The sequence below is a fragment of the Alosa pseudoharengus genome, unplaced genomic scaffold (assembly GCF_046254945.1).
Source record: "Alosa pseudoharengus isolate Yale_2024_CS ecotype anadromous, Long Island Sound unplaced genomic scaffold, YU_APseudo_1.1 YU_APseudo_1.1_scf_3, whole genome shotgun sequence".
Lineage (NCBI taxonomy): Eukaryota > Metazoa > Chordata > Actinopteri > Clupeiformes > Clupeidae > Alosa > Alosa pseudoharengus.
The window spans coordinates 6,187,666-6,210,201 of record NW_027468718.1 but is presented as its reverse complement, the minus strand read 5'-3'; the positions used below and the strand labels follow the sequence as shown (position 1 = coordinate 6,210,201).

At 41.6% G+C, this 22,536-nt stretch overlaps 1 protein-coding gene and 1 pseudogene across 1 annotated transcript; both read left to right on the top strand.

Annotated features, from left to right (window-relative positions):
* Nucleotides 1–196: 196 nt before the first annotated feature.
* Nucleotides 197–6,673, top strand: LOC143099506 (zinc-binding protein A33-like; annotated as a pseudogene).
* Nucleotides 6,674–9,762: 3,089 nt separating this feature from the next.
* LOC143100080 (zinc-binding protein A33-like) lies at nucleotides 9,763–22,287 on the top strand. Its single transcript, XM_076263019.1, has 6 exons — nucleotides 9,763–10,369; nucleotides 12,312–12,407; nucleotides 12,513–12,743; nucleotides 15,532–15,554; nucleotides 15,642–15,760; nucleotides 21,403–22,287. Exons 1-6 carry the CDS (start codon nucleotides 9,977–9,979, stop codon nucleotides 21,933–21,935), a joined length of 1,395 nt encoding a protein of 464 aa, XP_076119134.1. The 5' UTR covers nucleotides 9,763–9,976; the 3' UTR covers nucleotides 21,936–22,287.
* The last annotated feature ends 249 nt before the right edge of the window (nucleotides 22,288–22,536 follow it).

Below are 22,536 nucleotides of genomic sequence, written 5' to 3'. Positions count from 1 at the left end.
GCAAAAATCTGCAGGTCCAATCAGCGAACAGAGGGAGTGGCTGAGAACGATAACGGTGAGGTCGTGCGCTAGATTGAGCCAGACATACGTCTCGACCAAACGTTAGCGATTGGTTATGGCAGATCCAGAATGGCTCTGGGCAGATCCAGTAGTTTTAAACTTCAACAGAGTACTTGCCTCCAAGGAAGTTAACGCAATGGAAAGTGGCCAGACTGTACATTTTGAAATGTACGAGAGTCTGGTAGGACCAGGCTAAGAAACTGGTGGATCTTTAGGTGAAGTCATGCTGCCTCTCTTTTGATGTGTAAATAAAACGCTTTAAAAACCCAATTTTTGCTACCATTGGTCTTACTGTGTCCTCATTCATCTGTGTATTGAGCATTGACTGGATCATCTTCATAATGCTGCAGAACCTCATACTGCCGCAGCCAAACTTAAAGAGAAAGTTGGAAAGACACATTGCTGCAGCATTTTCCTATATTTTAGTCAAACACAAACAATATATTCATGTCTGTAGCCTACATACTAATACTGATTGGAGCCCTTATGGTCTGCATCCTTAGTGCTGTAGCCTACATACTAATACTGATTGGAGCCCTTATGGTCTGCATCCTTAGTGCTGTAGCCTACATACTAATACTGATTGGAGTCCTTATGGTCTGCATCCTTAGTGCTGTAGCCTACATACTAATACTGATTGGAGCCCTTATGATATGCATGCTTTAGTGCTGTATACAAGCTGGTAAATGACTGAAGTCCACATCTGATGTGAGTGTGTGCATACAGTATGTGTCACTCACATTATATTCAGGTCTCTGTGAATGAACATATTATCTTTAGTGAGAATGGGAGATCAGTTGTGTGGAAAGCAGACAAACAAGCACTGATTCTTTATGTTTATGCCGGTCAGTTAGAGTTCACTAAACCTGCTACTCTGAACCTGATTGAAGGGACTGAACAACTGTTTCTGTGAAGGAATGTGACACTGACCAATCAGCTTGCAGCTCCTCCAGACCCCTCCCTCTGACTCACCTGTCCTGAAGAAGGAAGTGAAGCTCAATGACAGACGGCTGCTCTGCTCTCTGCTACACCTGTACTGAACAACACCAGCAGGTGGGAATTAAACTAGATAAACAATCAACCTGGACATAGTTGTTTTTGGGAAGAGCTTGACATGTTAGTAACAATAAGTTAAAAGACAGAATTGAGAAACTATTTTTTTTTTTAATCTTGTGCAAGTGAAAGTAAAGTTGCTGTATGGAAAAGGGCTTCAAGGCTGGAGGAGTATCTATCTTGTCCTGTGTGAGATCTACAAGGATCCTGTGGTCCTGACCTGCTCTCACAGCTTCTGTAAAGTCTGTCTGCAGCAGTTCTGGCACACCAAAGGATCCAGAGAATGTCCAGTCTGCAGGAGGAGGTCATCAAAGGAGCACCCTCCAGTCAGCTTGGCGTTAAAAAACTTGTGTGAGGTTTACTTACAGGAGAGAGGTCAGAGAGGACCACTGTGTCGTCTCCATGGTGACACACTCAGGCTGTTCTGTCATGATGATCAGCAGCTTGTGTGTTACTCGTGTCGAGACTCAAAACTCCACAGGAGTCACCAGTTCAGTCCTGTTGATGAAGCAGCAGCTGACCGAAAGGTAAGTCTGAGTATAACAACTGAAATATATTTTTGTTTGGATGATGAACAATATAAATATACTATATAACATACTGTACAGCCTATTATTTAGTCCATCATTATTTACAGTTATTTACTAATCACAGAATTCAAAATGCCAGTGGTTGCTGCTGTTACTGTAATTCAACACTAGGTGGCAGCACTTTACTTTCAATCCTTTTCTGCCTCATGAAGACTTTCCAAATCAAAAATCCTGAGCTAAATTTGTTTGTTGTTTTAATGGTGATTATCCATGTTATGTTATTCAGTTGCTCATTGAAATGTTCCTGAAATTGTGTTACATTTGAGAAACATGCCAGTAAAAGCCTGTTGTCATAGCGATACTGAAGAAAATACAGACTGATTGTGGTGATTGTTGGTAAAGACCTTTCCACCCCCTTCCTTCTTGGTTCCAGGAGGAGCTCATAATCAAACTACATCCCTTAAACGAGAAGCTGAAGGCTTTTGCAAATGCAAAAGTCACCTGTGATAAAACAGCTGAACACATTAAGGTGAAAGTAATGCTTTATTTGAAACACTTATAACAGCAACACATAATCCACAGCATGTTCTAGGGGGAACAAGACGACCTTGACCTTCTTGCTGATCTTTTTCCAGACTCAGGTCCAGCACACAGAGAAGCAGATCAAGGAGGAGTTTGAGAAGCTTCACCAGTTTCTACGAGATGAAGAGGCAGCCAGGATAGCTGCACTGAGGGAGGAAGAGGAGCAGAAGAGTCAGATGATGAAGGAGAAGATTGAGAAGATGAGCAGAGAGATCTCATCTCTTTCAGACACAATCAGAGCCATAGAAGAGAAGATGGGAGCTGATGATGTCACATTCCTGCAGGTCAGAACCGTCCAGTTTTTGTGTCTTCAGGGTCCTTTCATATTAAGTTTTAATTACTGGTTTTAATGTTACAAATGGTCAAACTTCTGGGTATATTCTGTTCATGTGGCCAGCTGAGACCACCAAGTGGAACTAGACTGTGTGTGTGTGTGTGTGTGTGCATGCATATGTATGTGTGTATGTGCGCATGTCCTCTCTCTCTCTCTCTCTCTCTCTCTCTCTCTCTCTGTGTGTGTATGTGTGTGGGTGTGTGGGTGAGTCCACTACTAATTTTAAGCTTATGAAGATGAAAATACTTCATCAAAACATTTGAAACACACATTTTGACCTTTGTTATTTCACAGAACTACAAGAGCACAGTGGAAAGGTGAGTGATCTGCCTCCTGTCTCTCTCTTCTCTGTGGTTCTGAACCCAAACCCACAGCAGCACTGACTCCTGAATGTTATTCCAGAGCCCAGTGCACACTGCAGGATCCAGAGAGGGTTTCAGGAGCTCTGATCAATGTGGCAAAGCACCTGGGCAACCTGAAGAGTCTGGGAGAAGATGCAGGATGTGGTTCAATACAGTGAGTTCTGTACACACACACACACACTCGCGCACACACACACACACACACACACACACACACACACACACACACACACACACACACACACACACACACACACACTAGGGATGCAATAGTATATACGGTATATTATCTAACCCAGTGTTTTTCAACCTTTTTTGTGCCACGGCACACTTTTGACACTTAAAATGTCCCACGGCACACTAACATCCTGTGTGAAGAAAAAATAAACATACCATAGCCTAAAATTTCAAATAATACACAGATATGGCCTTATTATGGCTTCTATGCAAGACCTGTTCAATAAAACAAGCGCCCTCTGTTTCATTTGTAGGTGACTATATGTACATGTAATTTAATTGTTGTTATGAACTGGATATGTTATGATTCTGTGAATACTGGATATGGGGCCCCCGTTGTACAATGCCTGCATACCACAAATAGTGCAATCATACAATCAATGAGAGTATGTGGTTATAAATTCTTTGATGCAACAGTTGCTTTTCTGGACCAGTGAGTGACATTTGGGTAATTTTCTGCGGCACACCTGATGATCTCTCATGGCACACTAGTGTGCCCCGGCACAGTGGTTGAAAAACACTGATCTAACCGAACAATATTCCCCCCATGGTTTGATGACAGACGAGGAAACAATTCAGTAACGTCAGTACACACACACACACACATGCTCTCTCTTTCTCTCTCTCTCTCACACACACACACACAGACGCAGACACACACACACAGAGTATCAGTTTTTAACAGAGTGGCATTAAAACTAGATGCTACCTGAAACCTAAACACTGCATCCAATCTCCAAGGGAAAGGACGGGTTGTAGACAGTGTGATGAAATGATGGGCACAGTGATAAAGACAGATATGATGTGCATACACTGCAAGAAATTAAATCTGACCAATTAATCTGATATTAAGATCAAAAACTCTATCTGGTAATGTTTTTAGTATGAAGAGACTTACCTAATGCTCAGTCGAAAGATCTTTTTGACTAAATTTAAGAAGTTTGACTTATCAACAGGGGTGTAGTGGGCGTTGGACGCGGGGGAACGCAATCCCCCTACTTCTTGGAGCATTGTTTTGAGCATTTTAATATGCATTTATTAATATAACAAGTGTTGTTACCAGTGATAACAACGCATCACTCAAACATCTCCAATTAGGCCTCTTTGTCATAAAATTTGTTACAAGAATGACCGTCATGCTGTAGCACTCCACCATGCATAAAGACATTAAAAATGACGCAGCTCGTCGTTCCGCGTTACCCGAAAGTAGCTAAAAAGTGGCTAGAAAACCATAGATTATACAACTGCCTGTATCTTTTTGATTAAATTCAAGAAGTTTGACTTATCAAGACAAATTTGCTCAACGCGCTGGCAGCCAAATTTGCTTATTTTTAGGACAAATTTGCTTGTTTTCAGTAGACATCTTAAAATAAGTCAAACTCTTCTTAAATTAAGTCAAATGATGTTACGAGAAAGCGCTAGGTAAGTCTCTTTATACTGAAATCAATACCATAACAGTGGTAGATATGATATGATTAATAACACTTGGTTAGAGTTTAAGCAGTTTTTGCAGTGTATGCAGTAATTATTCTTCCCCCATCATTCCACTATCACTGTCCTCTCCTGTGAGTAAAAGTCTGGGAGACAATGCAGGAGATCAATATAGGAGTAGGAGTTCAATACTGTGAGTACACAGAGAGAGACACACACACACACAGAGAGAGAGAGAGAGAGACACACACACACACACACACACACACACAGAGAGAGAGAGAGAGAGAGACACACACACAAACGCACAAACACACAGACACACACACACACACACACACACACACACACAGAGAGAGAGACACACACACACACACACAAACACACAGAGACACACACACACACACAGAGAGAGAGAGAGACGCACATTTCTAAATACTCGTAATCTCCACAGGAAAGAATGGATATCTGTAGCTGGTGTGAAAAGATAAGGACAGAGATGGAACATGAGTGAGAATAAAGCAGTGATATTCCCCCATCATTCCACAAACATTCCCACAGCTGGGATCCCTTCATCCTGATGACTAAAGAGCATTTCACTGTTACTACTTCTCCTGCCATTACACTTGGTAACACCACTATTAATAATGACCATCATTCACATCCTCATCACACATCACTCAGCCCTATTGATAATGACCATCATCCACATCCTCATCACACATCACTCAGCCCTATTAATAATGACCATCATTCACATCCTCATCACACATCACTCAGTGTTCAGCTCATGTGTGTGTTCTTTCTCTCTGCAGCTCCTGTGACTCTGGATCCCAACACTGCAAAACCCAATCTCATCCTGTCTGAGGATCTGACCAGTGTGAGACGTGGTGATGAGGAGCAGCAGCTTCCTGATAACCCAGAGAGATTTGATACGTATCTCAGTGTCCTGGGCTCTGAGGGCTTTAACTCAGGGACTCACTGCTGGGATGTGGAGGTTGAAGAGAACACACTGTGGCATGTGGGTGTGATGACCGAGTCTCTCCAGAGGAAGGGAAACTTTACCTCCATGAGTGGACAGTGGTATGTGTATTATACTGGTACTGAATATGGAGCACGTGCTCCACCACAGCCCTCCACTCTTCTCACAGTGGAGCAGAAACTCCAGAGGATCAGAGTGCAGCTGGACTGGGACAGAGGAAAGCTGTCATTCTCTGACCCTGATAATAACACACACCTACACACTCTCACACATACTTTCACTGAGAGAGTGTTTCCGTATTTCACTATGAATTCTACTGTACGGGTCTTAGCAGTGACAATTACAGTGACAGCAGGTCAAAAATGACTTGTTCATGCTGTCACAAAGGTCAGAGATTATGATTGCTGAATGTTTCGTAACGTTGAATAATTTACATGGGATCTGAAGATGACATGACCTGCATACTCCCAATATTGCAAATCATTAACATGCTGTTTTCTAAAATTATAATTCATTAGCTTTAATTTTCCAACATTGTCTGAAGCTGGATTAATGTGGGCATCCTTCTGTTTACTTAATCTGTTAAATAACTGACATCCCTAGAACCGTCAAGCAGCCCCGTACGCGTTTTAGCTGAGTAAAAACAGTAAAAGCTGTTTAAATGGGCTTAAATATTATGTATGAATCAATGACAATAAATTGTTTCATGCTAGAGATTATCATCTCACACTGGTCTGATGTCATGAATTGTTTTATTGGGAGTGAATGGCGCGTTTGGCCTCCTCAGGTTCGCTCTCTGATTTTGGATGACACCCAAATAGACAATTGTGGCGTCACATGAACTCAATTCAATTTTGTACATCAAAGTTTTGCACCAAAAATACAATCTATGAAAAACTACCAACAGTAAAAAGTCAATGTATCTTTAGCATAAATACACCCATGGCATTTGTCCCTACAATACAAAGAACATATGTAGCATCATGGCTTACATGGGTATCACTATCACAACATCCACCATTCACAACACATACGATTTGATATCAGTTAACATTTAAGTACTAAACGATATCATGTCCCAAGATTATACTCCACTGATGTTATTTATATCACCTGAAATACATAATAAATTACTTTTCAATAAATGAGTTTTTAAAATGGAGATGTAGCGTTTTGGATCCAAACATATAGCGTTTTGGATCCAAACAGCACTCACTGATGCACTTATTCTTACTGTACTCTAACGTCTTTTTGAATTGTCCTAAAATTGTTGAGAATTGCTCTAAAACTTAAACTGTTTACCATGTTGTTAGTCGCTTTGGCTAAAAATGCGTCAGCCAAATGTAATGTAATGTAATGTAATATAGGATTATGGTAAATGGGGGTCTGTCAATGAATGTCCTTGAGTGTCTGTTCATCGTTTTAAGACTAACAGGCATTGCACATACAAAGCCTACAACTTGGTCAGGTTGGTGCACAGTACAGTTCATCAAGATGTGTGGACCTCAGGGCTGCCAACTTGGCCAGGCTTACCTGCACTGCTTTTAGGGCGTACTGTACATCACACCAAATCGATGTGCCAACTAGAGATGGGGGAACTCAAGTGGTTATAACTCAGAGGTACAGGAGCAGAGCTCCCTCTAGCTCCCCCACTAATTAAGCATTGATGGAGCATCTATCAGCTCCTGCTATCTGACTCACTCTTTCACCCTCTTTATCAGCTCCTGCTATCTGACTCACTCTTTATCAGCTCCTGCTATCTGACTCACTCTTTCACCCTCTTTATCAGCTCCTGCTATCTGACTCACTCTTTCACCCTCTTTATCAGCTCCTGCTATATATGTCTATGGTCACCGCTAAATGAACATACCTTCAGATAGTGCCCAGGTGTTTGCGCAGGTATACACCGCTGTTTCCCTTGGTCTCTTCCTCTACTGTCCCGGTGGATATCTTTGTATGAGAAAAGAGGAATATTATGTTGTTTCTGTGTCAGGAGCTATCTGAGTCAGAGTCTGATTCAGTGTGGTGCACATAAACTGGGATGACCAACGCCCTATTCCATAAGCCTGGAAATATACTTAAACACTAACTAATTCCTTGTCTAATTAGAGAAACTGGTGGATCTTTAGGGTGAAGTCATGCTGTCTCTCCTTTGATGTGCATCACTGTATATAAAACACTGTTCCTGAGTCCTCATTCTTCTATGTGTTGAGCAGCCTACTCATCTTACACTGGATCATCTTCCTGAATCTCAACATTGTGTTCCCAACAAGTCTGGGCAAATGACTAAGTCAGCACCAATCAGAGGTTACATCTATCGTTATGCACTTTTATGATGTCATCACATCTTCAAAAGTGTTTTATTTTAATTAGGGCTGTCAAAATAACTGATTAATTTTGATTAATTAATTTGAGAAAAAATAACTGATTAAAAAAAATAACGCAGATTAATCGATTCTGTATGACCTTTGACCCCGAGCCGTTGTAGTCAGTAACCATTAGACTGTAAAATGAAGGAGAGGGAAGAAAATGTGCTGCCTAGATCAGTGTTTCCCAAACTTTTTTTCTGGGGACCCAGTTTTTAAAAATGACAGACTATCGCGACCCAACTCGTGACTGGTAGTTAACAAACTAGATCCTAATAGAAAGCTGTTAGCTTTCCTAAGCTATATAAGGTATAAGCTAGGGGTATTACACAACATAAATTGTCACTAGGCTATGCTGGCGACCCAAATAAAATCTCCTACGACCCACCTGTGGGTCACGACCCAGTCTTTGGGAACCAATGGCCTAGATCATTGATTGGAACATTTAGTTTTCAAAAACGGCTTGATGGTGTTGATAAAAATAAAGTGTTGATTAAAATAAAGTCCTCTGCAATGTATGTGATAAAAAACCTTCTTCCCGAAGCACTTTTGAATTTATTTCCTCAGCATATTAGGTCATATCATAGATTATTAACAACTTATTATACGGCTCTTCACAATGCTAGTAGAACGCTCCATTGACTTGAATGGGATTTCCCAAAGTTCTAGCGGTAAGATATATTCATGAAATTACCGCTGCAAACATATAATTACCGCTGTCAATGGCAACGGGTTTTGTGCTTCTGATACGTCTTTCATATCACTACGCAAGGACTGGAACTTCATTCAAACGTGAAAGCAGACGGTTGATCAGCTGTGTTCTAAAGAATGTTTGATTCAAGTTCAGCAGCGTGTGTTGTTGCGAACTATTTGTTTCTCAGCAAATGCCACGATGAACGGTAACAAATAGGCTAGGTTATGTAGGCTAAAGTGATATCGTAGGGAGTTTATTATTTCGTTTTGGCAAGTAGCCGTATAATAAGCGGGATAATATATAGAACGCCGGTCATCACTGTGAAAATAAGTCCCTTCAGGGCGGAACAAGACCCCTCCGCTGCGCGTCGGGGTCCAGTTCACCCTGTCGGGACTTATTTTCCCAGTAATGACCGGCGTTCTATACATTATCCCTTACATAACATAGAGTTTTTGAACTTTAATGTCACTAATGCTGATTATTCAATGATTGATTTGAATTTAAATATTCAAAATACTTTCACAGCAAAAATCATATATGTGATTAATTTAGATTAATTAATCACAGAGTATGTAATTAATTAGATTATTTTTTTAATCGATTGACAGCCCTAATTTTAATACAACATATTTGGCAGTATTTTTAAACTACAAATATACACACCTACAAGCACTGATTCTGTGTTTATGCCGGTCAGTTAGAGTTCACTGAACCTGTTACTTTGAACCTGAACCTGACTGAAGGGACTGAACATTGCAGGGGCAGCCGTGGCTTCGGACTTGTAACCGGAGGGTTGCTGGTTCGAACCCCGACCAGTAGAAAGCAGCTGAAGTGCCCTTGAGCAAGGCCCCTCACTGCTCCCCGAGCACCGCTGTTGATGCAGGCAGCTCACTGCGCCGGGATTAGTGTGTGCTCCACCTCACTGTGTTTTTACTGAGTGCTGAGTGTGTTTCACTAATTCACAGATTTGGATAAATGCAGAGACCTCACAGGATCAAAAGAGTATATATACTTATACTTATACTGAACAACTGGTTCTTGTGAAGGAATGTGACATTGACCAATCAGCTTGCAGCTCCTCCAGACCCCTCCCTCTGACTCAGGAAGTGAAGCTCGGTGACAGAGCAGGAAGTGAAGCTCAGTGACAGACGGCTGCTCTGGTCCCTGCTACACCTCGACTGAACGACACCAGCAGGTGGGAATTAAACTAGATAAACAATCAAACTAGACATGGTTGTTTTTGGGAAGAGGTTGACATGTTAGTAATGTTAAGTTAAAAGACAGAATTGAAAAAACTGCCTTTTTTTAATCTTGTGAAAGTGAAAGTAAAGTTGCTGTGTGAAAAATGGCTTCAAGGCTGGAGGAGGATCTATCTTGTCCTGTGTGCACTGAGATCTACAAGGACCCTGTGCTCCTCACCTGCTCTCACAGCTTCTGTAAAGTTTGTCTGCAGCGGTTCTGGAACACAAAACCATCCAGAGAATGTCCAGTCTGCAGGAGGAGGTCATCAAAGGAGGACCCTCCAGTCAGCTTGGCATTAAGAAACTTGTGTGAGAGGTATTTACAGGAGAGAGACGTACTGACAAGTCAGAGAGGAGCACTCTGTAGTCTCCATGGCGACCCACTCAGGCTGTTCTGTCATAATGATCAGCACCTCGTGTGTTACTCGTGTCGAGACTCAAAACTCTACAGGAGTCACTGGTGCAGTCCTGTTGATGAAGCAGCAGCTGACCGAAAGGTAAGTCTGAGTATAACAACTGAAATATATTTTGATTTGGATGATGAACAATATAAATATACTATATAACATACTGTACAGCCTATTATTTAGCCCATCATTATATACAACTAGATGTACCACAGAGCGGTACAAAATATGACCGCCGCTCAGTCCAGCACATTTTTTCCACAAAAAAAAGTCACGCTGAAAGGCATATATGATTAACTCTATAAGAGGAACCCTCATATATGATTAACCCTATAAGAGGAACCCTCAGCAGCTGACGTAATCTTAAAGAACCGAACACTAACTGTCTCACTGAATTGCATTATGCACACTCAATTCTCACTGGTATCTGCTAGACAACAAGTACCAAAACATGATTAGTTCATAGATTTCACATGTAAAATACATTTTATACAACCCCACCCCCATCTTGCCTGTTCATAATTCTGAGAAATTCTTGAATTGTGTGCATGTATGCGTGTACATGTTTATGTTTATGTGTGTGTGGGTGTGTGTGTTTTGTGTGTGCGTGCATGTTCTTGTGTGTGTGCCTGTGTATGTGCCTGTGTGTGTGCATGTGCATGCATGCGTACATATGTCTACTGTGTGAGTATGTGTCATATGTATAATTACTGTGAATGTATGTGTGTGCGTGTGTATCTGTTTATGCACATGTGTGCATATGGAATGGGTTAACATGACCCCTGGAGGGAAACATACGCAAAAAATTGGTCATCCTAGGCCCTACAGTTCTCAAGATATTCACAGAAATACGGTCACTAAATGTACTCATAAATTAATGAACGAAAGTCCACGAAACTTGGCATGCATTTGGAAGGTGTCATAATGATCATACACTTTCAATTTTGTGCAGTTTTGACCATGTCAGCCAGAAATATTGTGATTAAAACACCTAATTTTTTGCCTTTTAATTTTTAACTAGGTGGCACTATACATGAAATAAGTGGTAATGGGATGGGTTGACATGGCCCCTTAAGACCAACATACAAAAAAAAGTGGTCCTCCTAGGCCCTACGGTTCTCGAGATATTCACAGAAAACTGTGTCCGGCCACCTACAGGCCAGTTGGTGTACAGTAACATAAATTAATTTATTGTGTGGCCCCCCATGAACGGAATTCCACGATACTTGGCGTGCATTCAGAGGGTGTCATAATGATCCTACACTTCCAATTTCGTGCAGTTTTGACCATGTTAGGTCACAGATAGCTGTGATTACAACACCTCATTTTTACTTTTTTGTTTTTAACTAGGTGGCGCTATACATGAAATGAGTGGTTATGGAATGGGTTGACATGGCCCCTTAAGATCAACATACAAAAAAAAGGTGGTCCTCCTAAACCCTACGGTTCTCGAGATATTCACAGAAAACTGTGTCTGCCCTACCCTCTTTTCCGGGGTCCAGTCCAGCGGGGGGGCTACAGATCAAAACGAAAAATGATGGTTCCATGCTATCCATGTGGGGCTACGTGCCCACCAAGTTTCGTGTACCCCGGTTTTTCAGTGTCCCAGGAATCTTTGACGGAAAATTGGCCATGCGAAAAAGAAGAAAGAAAACAAACAAAAAAATCTGACTAAACCTATATGACCGCCGCTTCGCTGCGTGGAGGTTATAATTATTTACTAATCACAGAATTCAAAATGCCAGTGGTTGCTGCAGTTACTGTAATTCATCACTAGGTGGCAGCACTTTCCTTTAAACCCTTTTCTGCCTCATGAAGAACTTCCAAATGTATTGAGAAACATCCTGAGCTGAATTCGTTTGTTGTTTTAGTGATGGTTATCCATGTTATTTTACTCACCTGCTCATTGAAATGTTACATTTTAGAAACATGCCAGTAAAAGCCTGTTGTCATAGCGATACTGAAGAAAATACAGCCTGATTGTGGTGATTGTTGGTAAAGACCTTTCCACCCCCTTCCTTCTTGGTTCCAGGAGGAGCTCATAATCAAACTACATCCCTTAAACGAGAAGCTGAAGGCTTTTGCAAATGCAAAAGTCACCTGTGATAAAACAGCTGAACACATTAAGGTGAAAGTAATGCTATATTTGAAACACTCATAACAGCAACACCTAATCCACAGACTATTCCGGGGGGACAAGAAGACCTTGACCTTCTTGCTGATCTTATTCCAGACTCAGACCCAGCACACAGAGAGGCAGATCAAGGAGGAGTTTGAGAAGCTTCACCAGTTTCTACGAGATGAAGAGGCAGCCAGGATAGCTACACTGAGGAAGGAAGAGGAGCAGAAGAGTCAGATGATGAAGAAGAAGATTGAGAAGATGAGCAGAGAGATCTCATCTCTTTCAGACACCATTAGAGCCATAGAGGAGAAGATAGGAGCTGATGATGTCACATTCCTGCAGGTCAGAGCCATCCAGTCTTTGTGTCTTGAGGGTCCTCTCTGATATTAAGTTTTGATGACTGGTTTTAATGTTACAAATGGTCAAACTTCTGTGTATATTCTGTTCATTTGACCAGCTGAGACCGCCAAGTGGAACCAGACTGTGTGTGTGTGTGTGTGTGTGTGTGTGTGTGTGTGTGTGTGTGTGTGTGTGAATGCCTCTGTGCATGTGTTTGTGTGCATATATTGGTGTCTGTGTGTGTGTGTGTGTGTGTGTGTGTGTGTGTGTGTGTGTTAGTTAGTTAGTTAGTTAGTTTGTTAGTTTATTAGTTGTCCCCTTAGGGAAATTCTTTTTTCACATTTTCCGTACAGCTTTTCATCCTGCATGGTCACAGGCACAGAAAGGCACATACATGAACACAGACATAGGAATGACATACAGACATACACCTTACATACATCACAGGTAATTGACACAGACTATTACATAAAATATTGGGGGAATCATGGGAAAAACATACATTATTGCACTGCATATATTTATCTGTGGGGCTTTGTGTTGTTGAGTGTTTGGATTCCTAGGGGGATTAGGCTTCTGCTGAAGCGGGCTTTATTGCACCTTATGCTACTAAACCTCCTGCCAGAGGGTAGGGGTGAGAAGTAGCGGTTGAGTGGGTGGGTAATGTCCAGGGACATTGAATGAGCGATACGTGCGATGGCCTTAGTGTTTAGTTCTTGTAGGTTTGGGGGAAGTAGACCTATTATTTTGGTGGCAGTATTGGTTAGTTGGGTGAGTTTGTTACGTTTTTTTACAGAAAGGATGTTGAAGAAGCAGGTGGAACAGTATAAAAGGATGGGTTGGACAATGCTGGTATACAGTAGTAGGAGTAGATGAGGGGCAACATGAAGTCCTTTTAGTTTGCGCACTGCCGACAGTCTTTGGTTTCCTTTTTTCTGTATGTCTGTTGTGTGATGTTCAAAGGTGAGGTTATTGCCAATTGTCCAAGGTATTTGAAATGTTCTACTGTCTCCCCTGTTTCATTGGAAATGATGATGGGGTGGTGGGTTTGTGTGGATCCAAAAGCCATTTCTTTTGTTTTGCTGATGTTGAGTTTGAGATAGTTATTTCCACACCACTGAGTGAAGATTGATGAGTGAGACTGTGTTGAGATATTCTTGGGTTGAATGAGTGTCTGTGAGGAGGCCAAGGATTGCGGTGTCATCAGCGTACTTGAGGAATGTGGTGTTGGATGAGGGGCTGGTACAGTCGTTTGTGTAGAGGGTGTATAGGACGGGGCTTAGTACACAACCCTGCGGGGCTGGGCGATAAAACGATAGCGATATGTATCGCAATAGACATGTAATCAATAAAAAATATGTTCGATAGAACATTCGATAATTAAAACACACACCTCCCGCCTTACGTTGTCCATAAATAAATAGGCTAAATATCTTGCATTGTATGTGCAACTCTACCAGAGTAGGCGATAGAAGTAGGCCTACCTCAACACATACTCTCAATGAGTCCTTGCCCCGTGCTCTCTCTCTCCCTCTCAACAGACGCATCCCTCCTCATGCACATGTAATCCAAACATTCACAATTGTGCAAGACGACTGGCTAAATTGCTATTAAATCTGGTTAGCATCATTAGCACGCTGCACGAATTTGTTCAAAGCTGTTGCATTCAAATTGACTGCTAAGTTCTAATCATTTCAATCCCGATGCAAATGGAAAAGTATTTTCCAAGACTCAAACGGGCCTGTCCCAAGGAGAAAAAGTATTCATTTGAAACTTAAACACACGTGGGGAAACTGAACAGTCTAACCAGTAGACTATGATAAACTAGCAAATTAAAGCGATGGTTCGGAGTAATTTCACCCTAGGGTCCTTTGCACCATGACCCCGAGCCAAACACCCTCCCAGAACCTTTTTTCCCTTGGTCGAACCCTGGTCGAGTAGCGTTGTCAGAAACTAATGACGTTCTGCAGTCGTGATGGAACCAACTTTTATCTTGTAAATTACCCCACTAATAATGCCCTGAATGGTACGAAACTTCTGCAGTAGTACAACTATGACCTTTAGTCCAACTTTGTTTACAATATTTCCAGGCTTCAACCAGTGCTGCTTTTCATTCAGACTTATGTGCACATTTATTTATTTGAGTGTTTTTTGTGATTGTGTTGCTATTTCTTTTCCCTGCTTGCTTTGATTGATAACGGAGGTGATTAAAATCAGAGGAAGGTTCAGTTTAAAATAAACGTGTTTAAATGTAACTTTTTTTCCCTTCTGGTCCTTATCTGAAATAGATTTTTTTAAAAATCAATAATTATCTATATCGACCGATATGAAATACTTATATCGTGATACAGTTTTCAGCCATATCGCCCAGCCCTACTCCTGTGTTGGAGGTCAGTGCAGGTGTGGTTGTTGTGCTTACCCGGACGGACTGTTGTCTGTTGGTGAGGAAGTTGTGGAGGAGATGGATCAGGCGGGAGGGGACGTTGAGGTGGTGCAGTTTCTAGATCAGTAGGTGTATTTGAATGGTGTTGAATGCAGAGTGTGTGAATGCCTCTGTGCATGTTTTTGTGTGCATATATTGGTGTGTGCATGCATATGTATGTGTGTGTGTGCGCATGTCCGCTCTCTCTTTCTCTCTCTCTTCTATCTCTCTCTCTCACTCACTCTGTGCGTGTGTGTGTGTGTTTGTGTGTGGATGGGTGTGAGTCCACTACTAATTAAGGGCTTATGAAGATGAAAATAATTCATCAAAACATTTGAAACACACATTTTGACCTTTGTTATTTCACAGAACTACAAGAGCACAGTGAAAAGGTGAGTGATCTGCCTCCTGTCTCTCTCTCTTCTCTGTGGTTCTGAACCCAAACCCACAGCAGCACTGACTCCTGAATGTTATTCCAGAGCCCAGTGCACACTGCAGGATCCAGAGAGGGTTTCAGGAGCTCTGATCAATGTCGCAAAGCACCTGGGCAACCTGAAGTTCAGAGTCTGGGAGAAGATGCAGGAGATTATACAATACAGTGAGTACACACACACACACACACACATGAAGAGAAGATGCAGGAGATTATACAATACAGTGAGTACACACACACACACACACACAAACACTAGGGATGCAACGGTATATGGTATATTATCTAACCGAACAATATTACCCCCACGGTTCGATGGCAGACAAGGAAACTGTTCAGTAACGTCTCACCAGTGTTGTAGTACTCGAGTCCGAGAATCGAACTCGAGTCCGAGTCATTAGCTAAATTTAGAGACTCGTGACTTGACTTGGACTTGAGCACTGATGACTCGAACTTGGACTCGGACTCGTGCATTCGCTGAGATATTCTTGGGTTGAATGAGTGTCTGTGAGGAGGCCAAGGATTGCGGTGTCATCAGCGTACTTGAGGAATGTGGTGTTGGATGAGGGGCTGGTACAGTCGTTTGTGTAGAGGGTGTATAGGACGGGGCTTAGTACACAACCCTGCGGGGCTGGGCGATAAAACGATATCGATATGTATCGCAATAGACATGTAATCAATAAAAAATATGTTCGATAGAACATTCGATAATTAAAACACACACCTCCCGCCTTACGTTGTCCATAAATAAATAGGCTAAATATCTTGCATTGTATGTGCAACTCTACCAGAGTAGGCGATAGAAGTAGGCCTACCTCAACACATACTCTCAATGAGTCCTTGCCCCGTGCTCTCTCTCTCCCTCTCAACAGACGCATCCCTCCTCATGCACATGTAATCCAAACATTCACAATTGTGCAAGACGACTGGCTAAATTGCTATTAAATCTGGTTAGCATCATTAGCACGCTGCACGAATTTGTTCAAAGCTGTTGCATTCAAATTGACTGCTAAGTTCTAATCATTTCAATCCCGATGCAAATGGAAAAGTATTTTCCAAGACTCAAACGGGCCTGTCCCAAGGAGAAAAAGTATTAATTTGAAACTTAAACACACGTGGGGAAACTGAACAGTCTAACCAGTAGACTATGATAAACTAGCAAATTAAAGCGATGGTTCGGAGTAATTTCACCCTAGGGTCCTTTGCACCATGACCCCGAGCCAAACACCCTCCCAGAACCTTTTTTCCCTTGGTCGAACCCTGGTCGAGTAGCGTTGTTAAAAACTAATGACGTTCTGCAGTCGTGATGGAACCAACTTTTATCTTGTAAATTACCCCACTAATAATGCCCTGAATGGTACGAAACTTCTGCAGTAGTACAACTATGACCTTTAGTCCAACTTTGTTTACAATATTTCCAGGCTTCAACCAGTGCTGCTTTTCATTCAGACTTATGTGCAGGCTTCTGCTGAAGCGGGCTTTATTGCACCTTATGCTACTAAACCTCCTGCCAGAGGGTAGGGGTGAGAAGTAACGGTTGAGTGGGTGGGTAATGTCCAGGGATATTGAATGAGCGATACGTGCGATGGCCTTAGTGTTTAGTTCTTGTACTCGATGACTCGTCGAGGACTCGACTTTTTTTTGTAATATATCATAAGGTTATAATTGTAGTATGTCATTAGGCTATAATTTGCTATATGATTTTAATATCTAAATTATTCGTAATATTAATTTTAGTTCGTTTTCGTTTAGTTCGTTTTCCCGATCAAGATATAGCATACTTCTTAATTTTGGTGTCATAAAATATAGAAGCATAACATTAAATTGTAGTTTATGTAGGGTCAATGTAGGCCTACGTGTCTGCGCAAGTGAAACTGACAAACTGAACCTCTCGTGGGTAGGCCAGAAACAACTATATTTAAAACCACGAATGAACTGGATTATTGTTACTGTTCAAAAGAGCGATTTGATAGCCTAATCCACCTCACGAACAAAAAGGAAATAGCAACGTGTTCTATTTCCAACAGGTGAATATCGTAGCAAATAGTATGGCGATGGCAGCTTAAAAAAAACATTTATTTCACTCATCTCGCTGAAATGAACATGGCCTGTTGCACAAATAAATTAATTAGGCAGATGATCTACATCTTCGTTAACCTAAAGCTAGTTTTCATCTCTACTGTATTGTTGACGTGAAATAGGCTATGTCTCCATAGTGTCAGTGAAGTGATAACATAATTATGCAGTTGCCGGTAGCCAGTGTTCACGTCACGGGAGTCAGAAAGAAGCTACCAAGACGGGCCCTGCTCTGTTTCTGTCCCTCCCAAACTGCGCTAAAATTGTGTAGGCTATTTAACAGCCATAATTTCAAAAAATGCCCTTTTATGATCCACACTACCTCTTACAAAATAGGCCTACTCCAACGTTCATCTAGCTCTTGTGAAGTATGAACTTCTACAACACTGCCTATACAATTGTCAGCAGTCAGTAACAGCATGTGACTTAAAGGCCTGTGTGATTGGGATGTGCATTGCTCATTTATTATGAGTAGGCCTATAGGCTAGGTATAGCTATGGTATGGTATTCTCTCCGATATAATAAATACAACACATTGGGTTTGGCAAGAAATTTGGCAATACTACTTTCACACAAGTGATGGCACCCCTGCTTGGAGACAGAAGATTATCCGTTTTGCTTTTAAGGATTTCATCTGCAATGGAAAAAAATGGAACGACAGGATATGCTTACTTTAGTGCTGGACTTGGACTCGACTTGATCAATAGGGACTCGACTCGGACTTGACGTGGATCAATAGTGACTCGACTCGGACTTGACTCAGATGAGTAGTGGACTCGACTCTGACTTGACTTGGAATTTTTTTTTAATGACTTGGACTTGACTCGGACTTAAACACTGAGGACTCGAACCTGGACTCGGACTCGAGGCATAGTGACTTGACTACAACACTGCGTCTCACACACACACACACACACAGAGTATCAGTTTTTAACAGAGTGGCATTAAAATAGATGCTACCTGAAACCTAAACACTGCATGCAATCTCCAAGGGAAAGGACGGGTTGTAGACAGTGGGATGAAATGATGGACACAGATAAAGACAGATATTAGGAATGAGTGTGCATACACTGCAAGAAATTAAATCTGACCAATTAATCTGATATTAAAATCAAAAATCTATCTGCTATTGTTTTTAGTATGAAGAGACTTAACTTGTGCTCAGTCGAAAGATCTTTTTGGCTAAATTCAAGAAGTTTGACTTATCAAGACAAATTTGCTCAATGCACTGGCAGCCAAATTTGCTTATTTTTAGGACATCTTAAAATTAGTTAAACTCTTCTTAAATGAAGTCAAATTATGTTACGAGAAAGAGCTATATGTCTCTTTATACTGAAATCAATACCATAACAGTGCTAGATATGATATGATTAACTAGATGTACCGCAGAGCGGTACAAAATATGACCGCCGCCCAGTCCAGCACATTTTTTCCAGAAAAATAAGTCACGCTAGTCAAATTGTGTTCATTTCCTACTTTGTTCCTTTTTTGTGTGTTTGTAATTGAGTGTGTGGTTGTTATTGTGTATATGTGTTTTGTGTGTGTTTTTTTGTGTGTGTGTGTCCGTGTGTTAGTGCAGGGGTTCCCAAACTTTTCAACTCGCGACCCCCAAAATAACCGTGCCAGAGACTGGCGACCCCCACTATCCCTGGATGTGACTCAAAAAAATACAAATAAAATGTGCGCACCGGCCATAAGCACTAGGCTTATCCAAACACGGGCTTAACGACAACACAAAAGAACATAGCAGCCTGTTATGATTTTACATATAGAAATTTACTATATGATAAAAGCAGAATGCCTTAGTCAAATAATAATATACATGTAACATAAGTGCACATTATTGCTGTCGTGCAAACTTAACTTTGAAACATTACTTTAATTTCCATTTTAACAGAAGAATATCTCAGTCAGGGTAATATCCACAAACTGTTGTAAACATATGTACATTGTTGCTGCGCAAATTTACATTTTGCCAACTATGTTTCAGCGTTAATCTCATCTAATGAGATGGATGCGCCGTATGCGCGGAACACAGCAAGTCCATTCTTGGTTTAATTGTGGAGACGGCCACACGGAGATTATCCTCCACATTTAGACGCAATCTGTATTTGTTTTTAATATATGTTAGTGCAGAGAAAGTCTTTTCGCACAGGTATGTGGAGCCAAACGGCGTCAGTACGTCCATTGCGGCCTTGAATAGCTGTGGATATTCCCTCTTGACTGAAATCCAGAACTCAGCAAGCGTATTTTTAAATTAATTTAATTTTAATTCAAATCTGTCTTTAAAGTGCGGTCAAGTGACAGCTCTTTTATTTTTCCCAAATTTATTTGATTTATGGAAATCATTTCGCGACCCACCCCTCGGCGTCCCGCAACCCCGGGGGGTCCCGACCCCCACTTTGGGAACCCATGTGTTAGTGTATGTAAGTGTGTTTGTATGTGTGGGTGCATGTGTGTGTATGTGTGTTCATGTGTTTGTGTGCGTGTCGTGTGTGCATGTATGTGTGTGTGCATGTGTAGTGTGCTACGAAATCAAAACCGGCCGCCACACATTAATATTCTATGTTTAATTTAATTTAATTTAATTTAAATATAAGATCAAATCCTTTGCATTGAGCTTCGCTTTTTACGCACGCAGCCTTTCCTTGCCCCGCCCCGCTCTCTCTCGTAGCCCGCTGCCCCTCCTCTGCATGTGCATTTAACAAAACAATCACGATTGTTGAAGGATTGTTGTTGCCACATAGAAACATTGCATAGAAGATGTCTGGCTAAATTGCTATTAAATCCGCTTAGCATCGTGACCATGCTGCGCAAATTTGTTTAAAACTGCTGCATTGAAGTTAACTCTGCTAAGGTCTTATCACAACATAGTATATAGGCTACATTGAGGAGACTAAACTAAGTTAAGTTATGCAATCAAGCAGTATCTCAAAGCTAACGTTAGAATACTGTTTGGATGTCGAATTTAGCATGCTTAGCCTACTTACAGCTGCTTGTCAATTTCGTTGAAGGGCTCATTTTATTGACTCTGACACTGAAGGCCAGATGTACGTACACTTGCGAACGTAGCGTTATCAGCATCATGGACACACCGCTGATTGCGAACGCTGTCAGACCCAAGTTTCCGTCGTATTTATCAATCGTTCAATCCTTAGTGTAAACTGCGCTTTTCTCTGCCTTTCTCCGCCCATAAACGCAATTTACGAACGTCCACCACTGAATGGCAGCGCCTACATACAAGCGCAGTTGAATGAAGTTAACTGATGACAACATTGAAAAGAATCAAACGTTTAGCGATCATGAAATAATACCATACATGATAAGATGTAAACAAGCAGGGAGATAATGAAGATCAGTAGTTCTACTCAAACTACTTGTGCAAGTAGGCTACGGAAGATTGGTCAAATCTAGCAAGTAGAAAAGTTTAAGTGGATGACGTGAAAGGGAAAGTAAGACATTCGAAAAGCCAACGAAAGTTGAGGTTGCTTTTGGTAGTACAAATACTTTCACCACAAAAACTGGTAAATTGCTTCGTAAATTGCGTTTATGGGCGGAGAAAGACAGAAAAAGGTGCAGTTTACACTAGTTTGATAAATACGACGGAAACTTGGGTCTGACAGCGTTCGCAATCTGCGGTTTGTCCATGACGCTGATAACGCTACGTTCGCAAATGTACGTACATCTGGCCCTCAGTGTTCAGCTCATGTGTGTGTTCTTTCTCTCTCCAGCTCCTGTCACTCTGGATCCCAACACTGCACACCCACGACTCATCCTGTCTGAGGATCTGACCAGTGTGAGATTGGGTGATGAGGACCAGCAGCTTCCTGATAACCCAGAGAGATTTGATATGTATGCCAGTGTCTTGGGCTCTGAGGGCTTTAACTCAGGGACTCACTGCTGGGATGTGGAGTTTGGGGAGAACACAGTGTGGCATGTGGGTGTGATGGCAGAGTCGGCCCAGAGGAAGGGAGACTACACCTCCAGGAGTGGACACTGGTGTGTGGGGTATAAGAGGGGTGTATATGGAGCATGTGCTCCACCTCAGCCCCCCACTACTCTCACAGTGAAGCAGAAACTCCAGAGGATCAGAGTGCAGCTGGACTGGGACAGAGGAAAGCTGTCATTCTCTGACCCTGATAATAACACACACATACACACTCTCACACACACTTTCACTGAGAGAGTGTTTCCGTACTTCAGTATGAATTCTACTGTACGGGTCTTAGCAGTGACAATTACAGTGACAGCAGGTCAAAAATGACTTGTTCATGCTGTTACAAAGGTCAGATATTATGATTGCTGAATGTTTCGTAACGTTGAATAATTTACATGGGATCTGAAGATGACATGACCTGCATACTCCCAATATTGCAAATCATTAACTAATTAAAAATAATTAATTAGCTTTAATTTTCCAAACATGATCTGAAGCTGGATTAATGTGGGCATCCTTCTGTTTACTTATTCTGTTAAATAACTGACATCCCTAACACCATCAAGCAGCACAGTACGTGTTTTAGCTGAGTAGAACAAATTAAAAGCTGTTTAAATGGGCTTAAATATTAAGTATGAATCAATGACAATAAATTGTTTCATGAGAGATTATCATCTCACTGGTCTGATGTCATGAATGGTTTTATTGGGAGTGAATGGTGCGTTTGGCCTCCTCAGGTTCTCTCTCTGCTATCTGACTCACTCTTTCACCCTCTTTATCAGCTCCTGCTATCTGACTCACTCTTTATCAGCTCCTGCTATCTGACTCACTCTTTCACTCTCTTTATCAGCTCCTGCTATCTGACTCACTCTTTCACCCTCTTTATCAGCTCCTGCTATCTGACTCACTCTTTATCAGCTCCTGCTAT

Bases quoted from the DNA above. Each gene is read 5' to 3' on its own strand.
- LOC143100080 (XM_076263019.1), top strand. From the start codon at position 9,977: ATGGCTTCAAGGCTGGAGGAGGATCTATCTTGTCCTGTGTGCACTGAG. The intron at 10,370-12,311 runs GTAAGTCTGAGT...TCTTGGTTCCAG, and splicing joins AAGCAGCAGCTGACCGAAAG to GAGGAGCTCATAATCAAACT. The intron at 12,744-15,531 runs GTCAGAGCCATC...GTTATTTCACAG, and splicing joins ATGATGTCACATTCCTGCAG to AACTACAAGAGCACAGTGAA.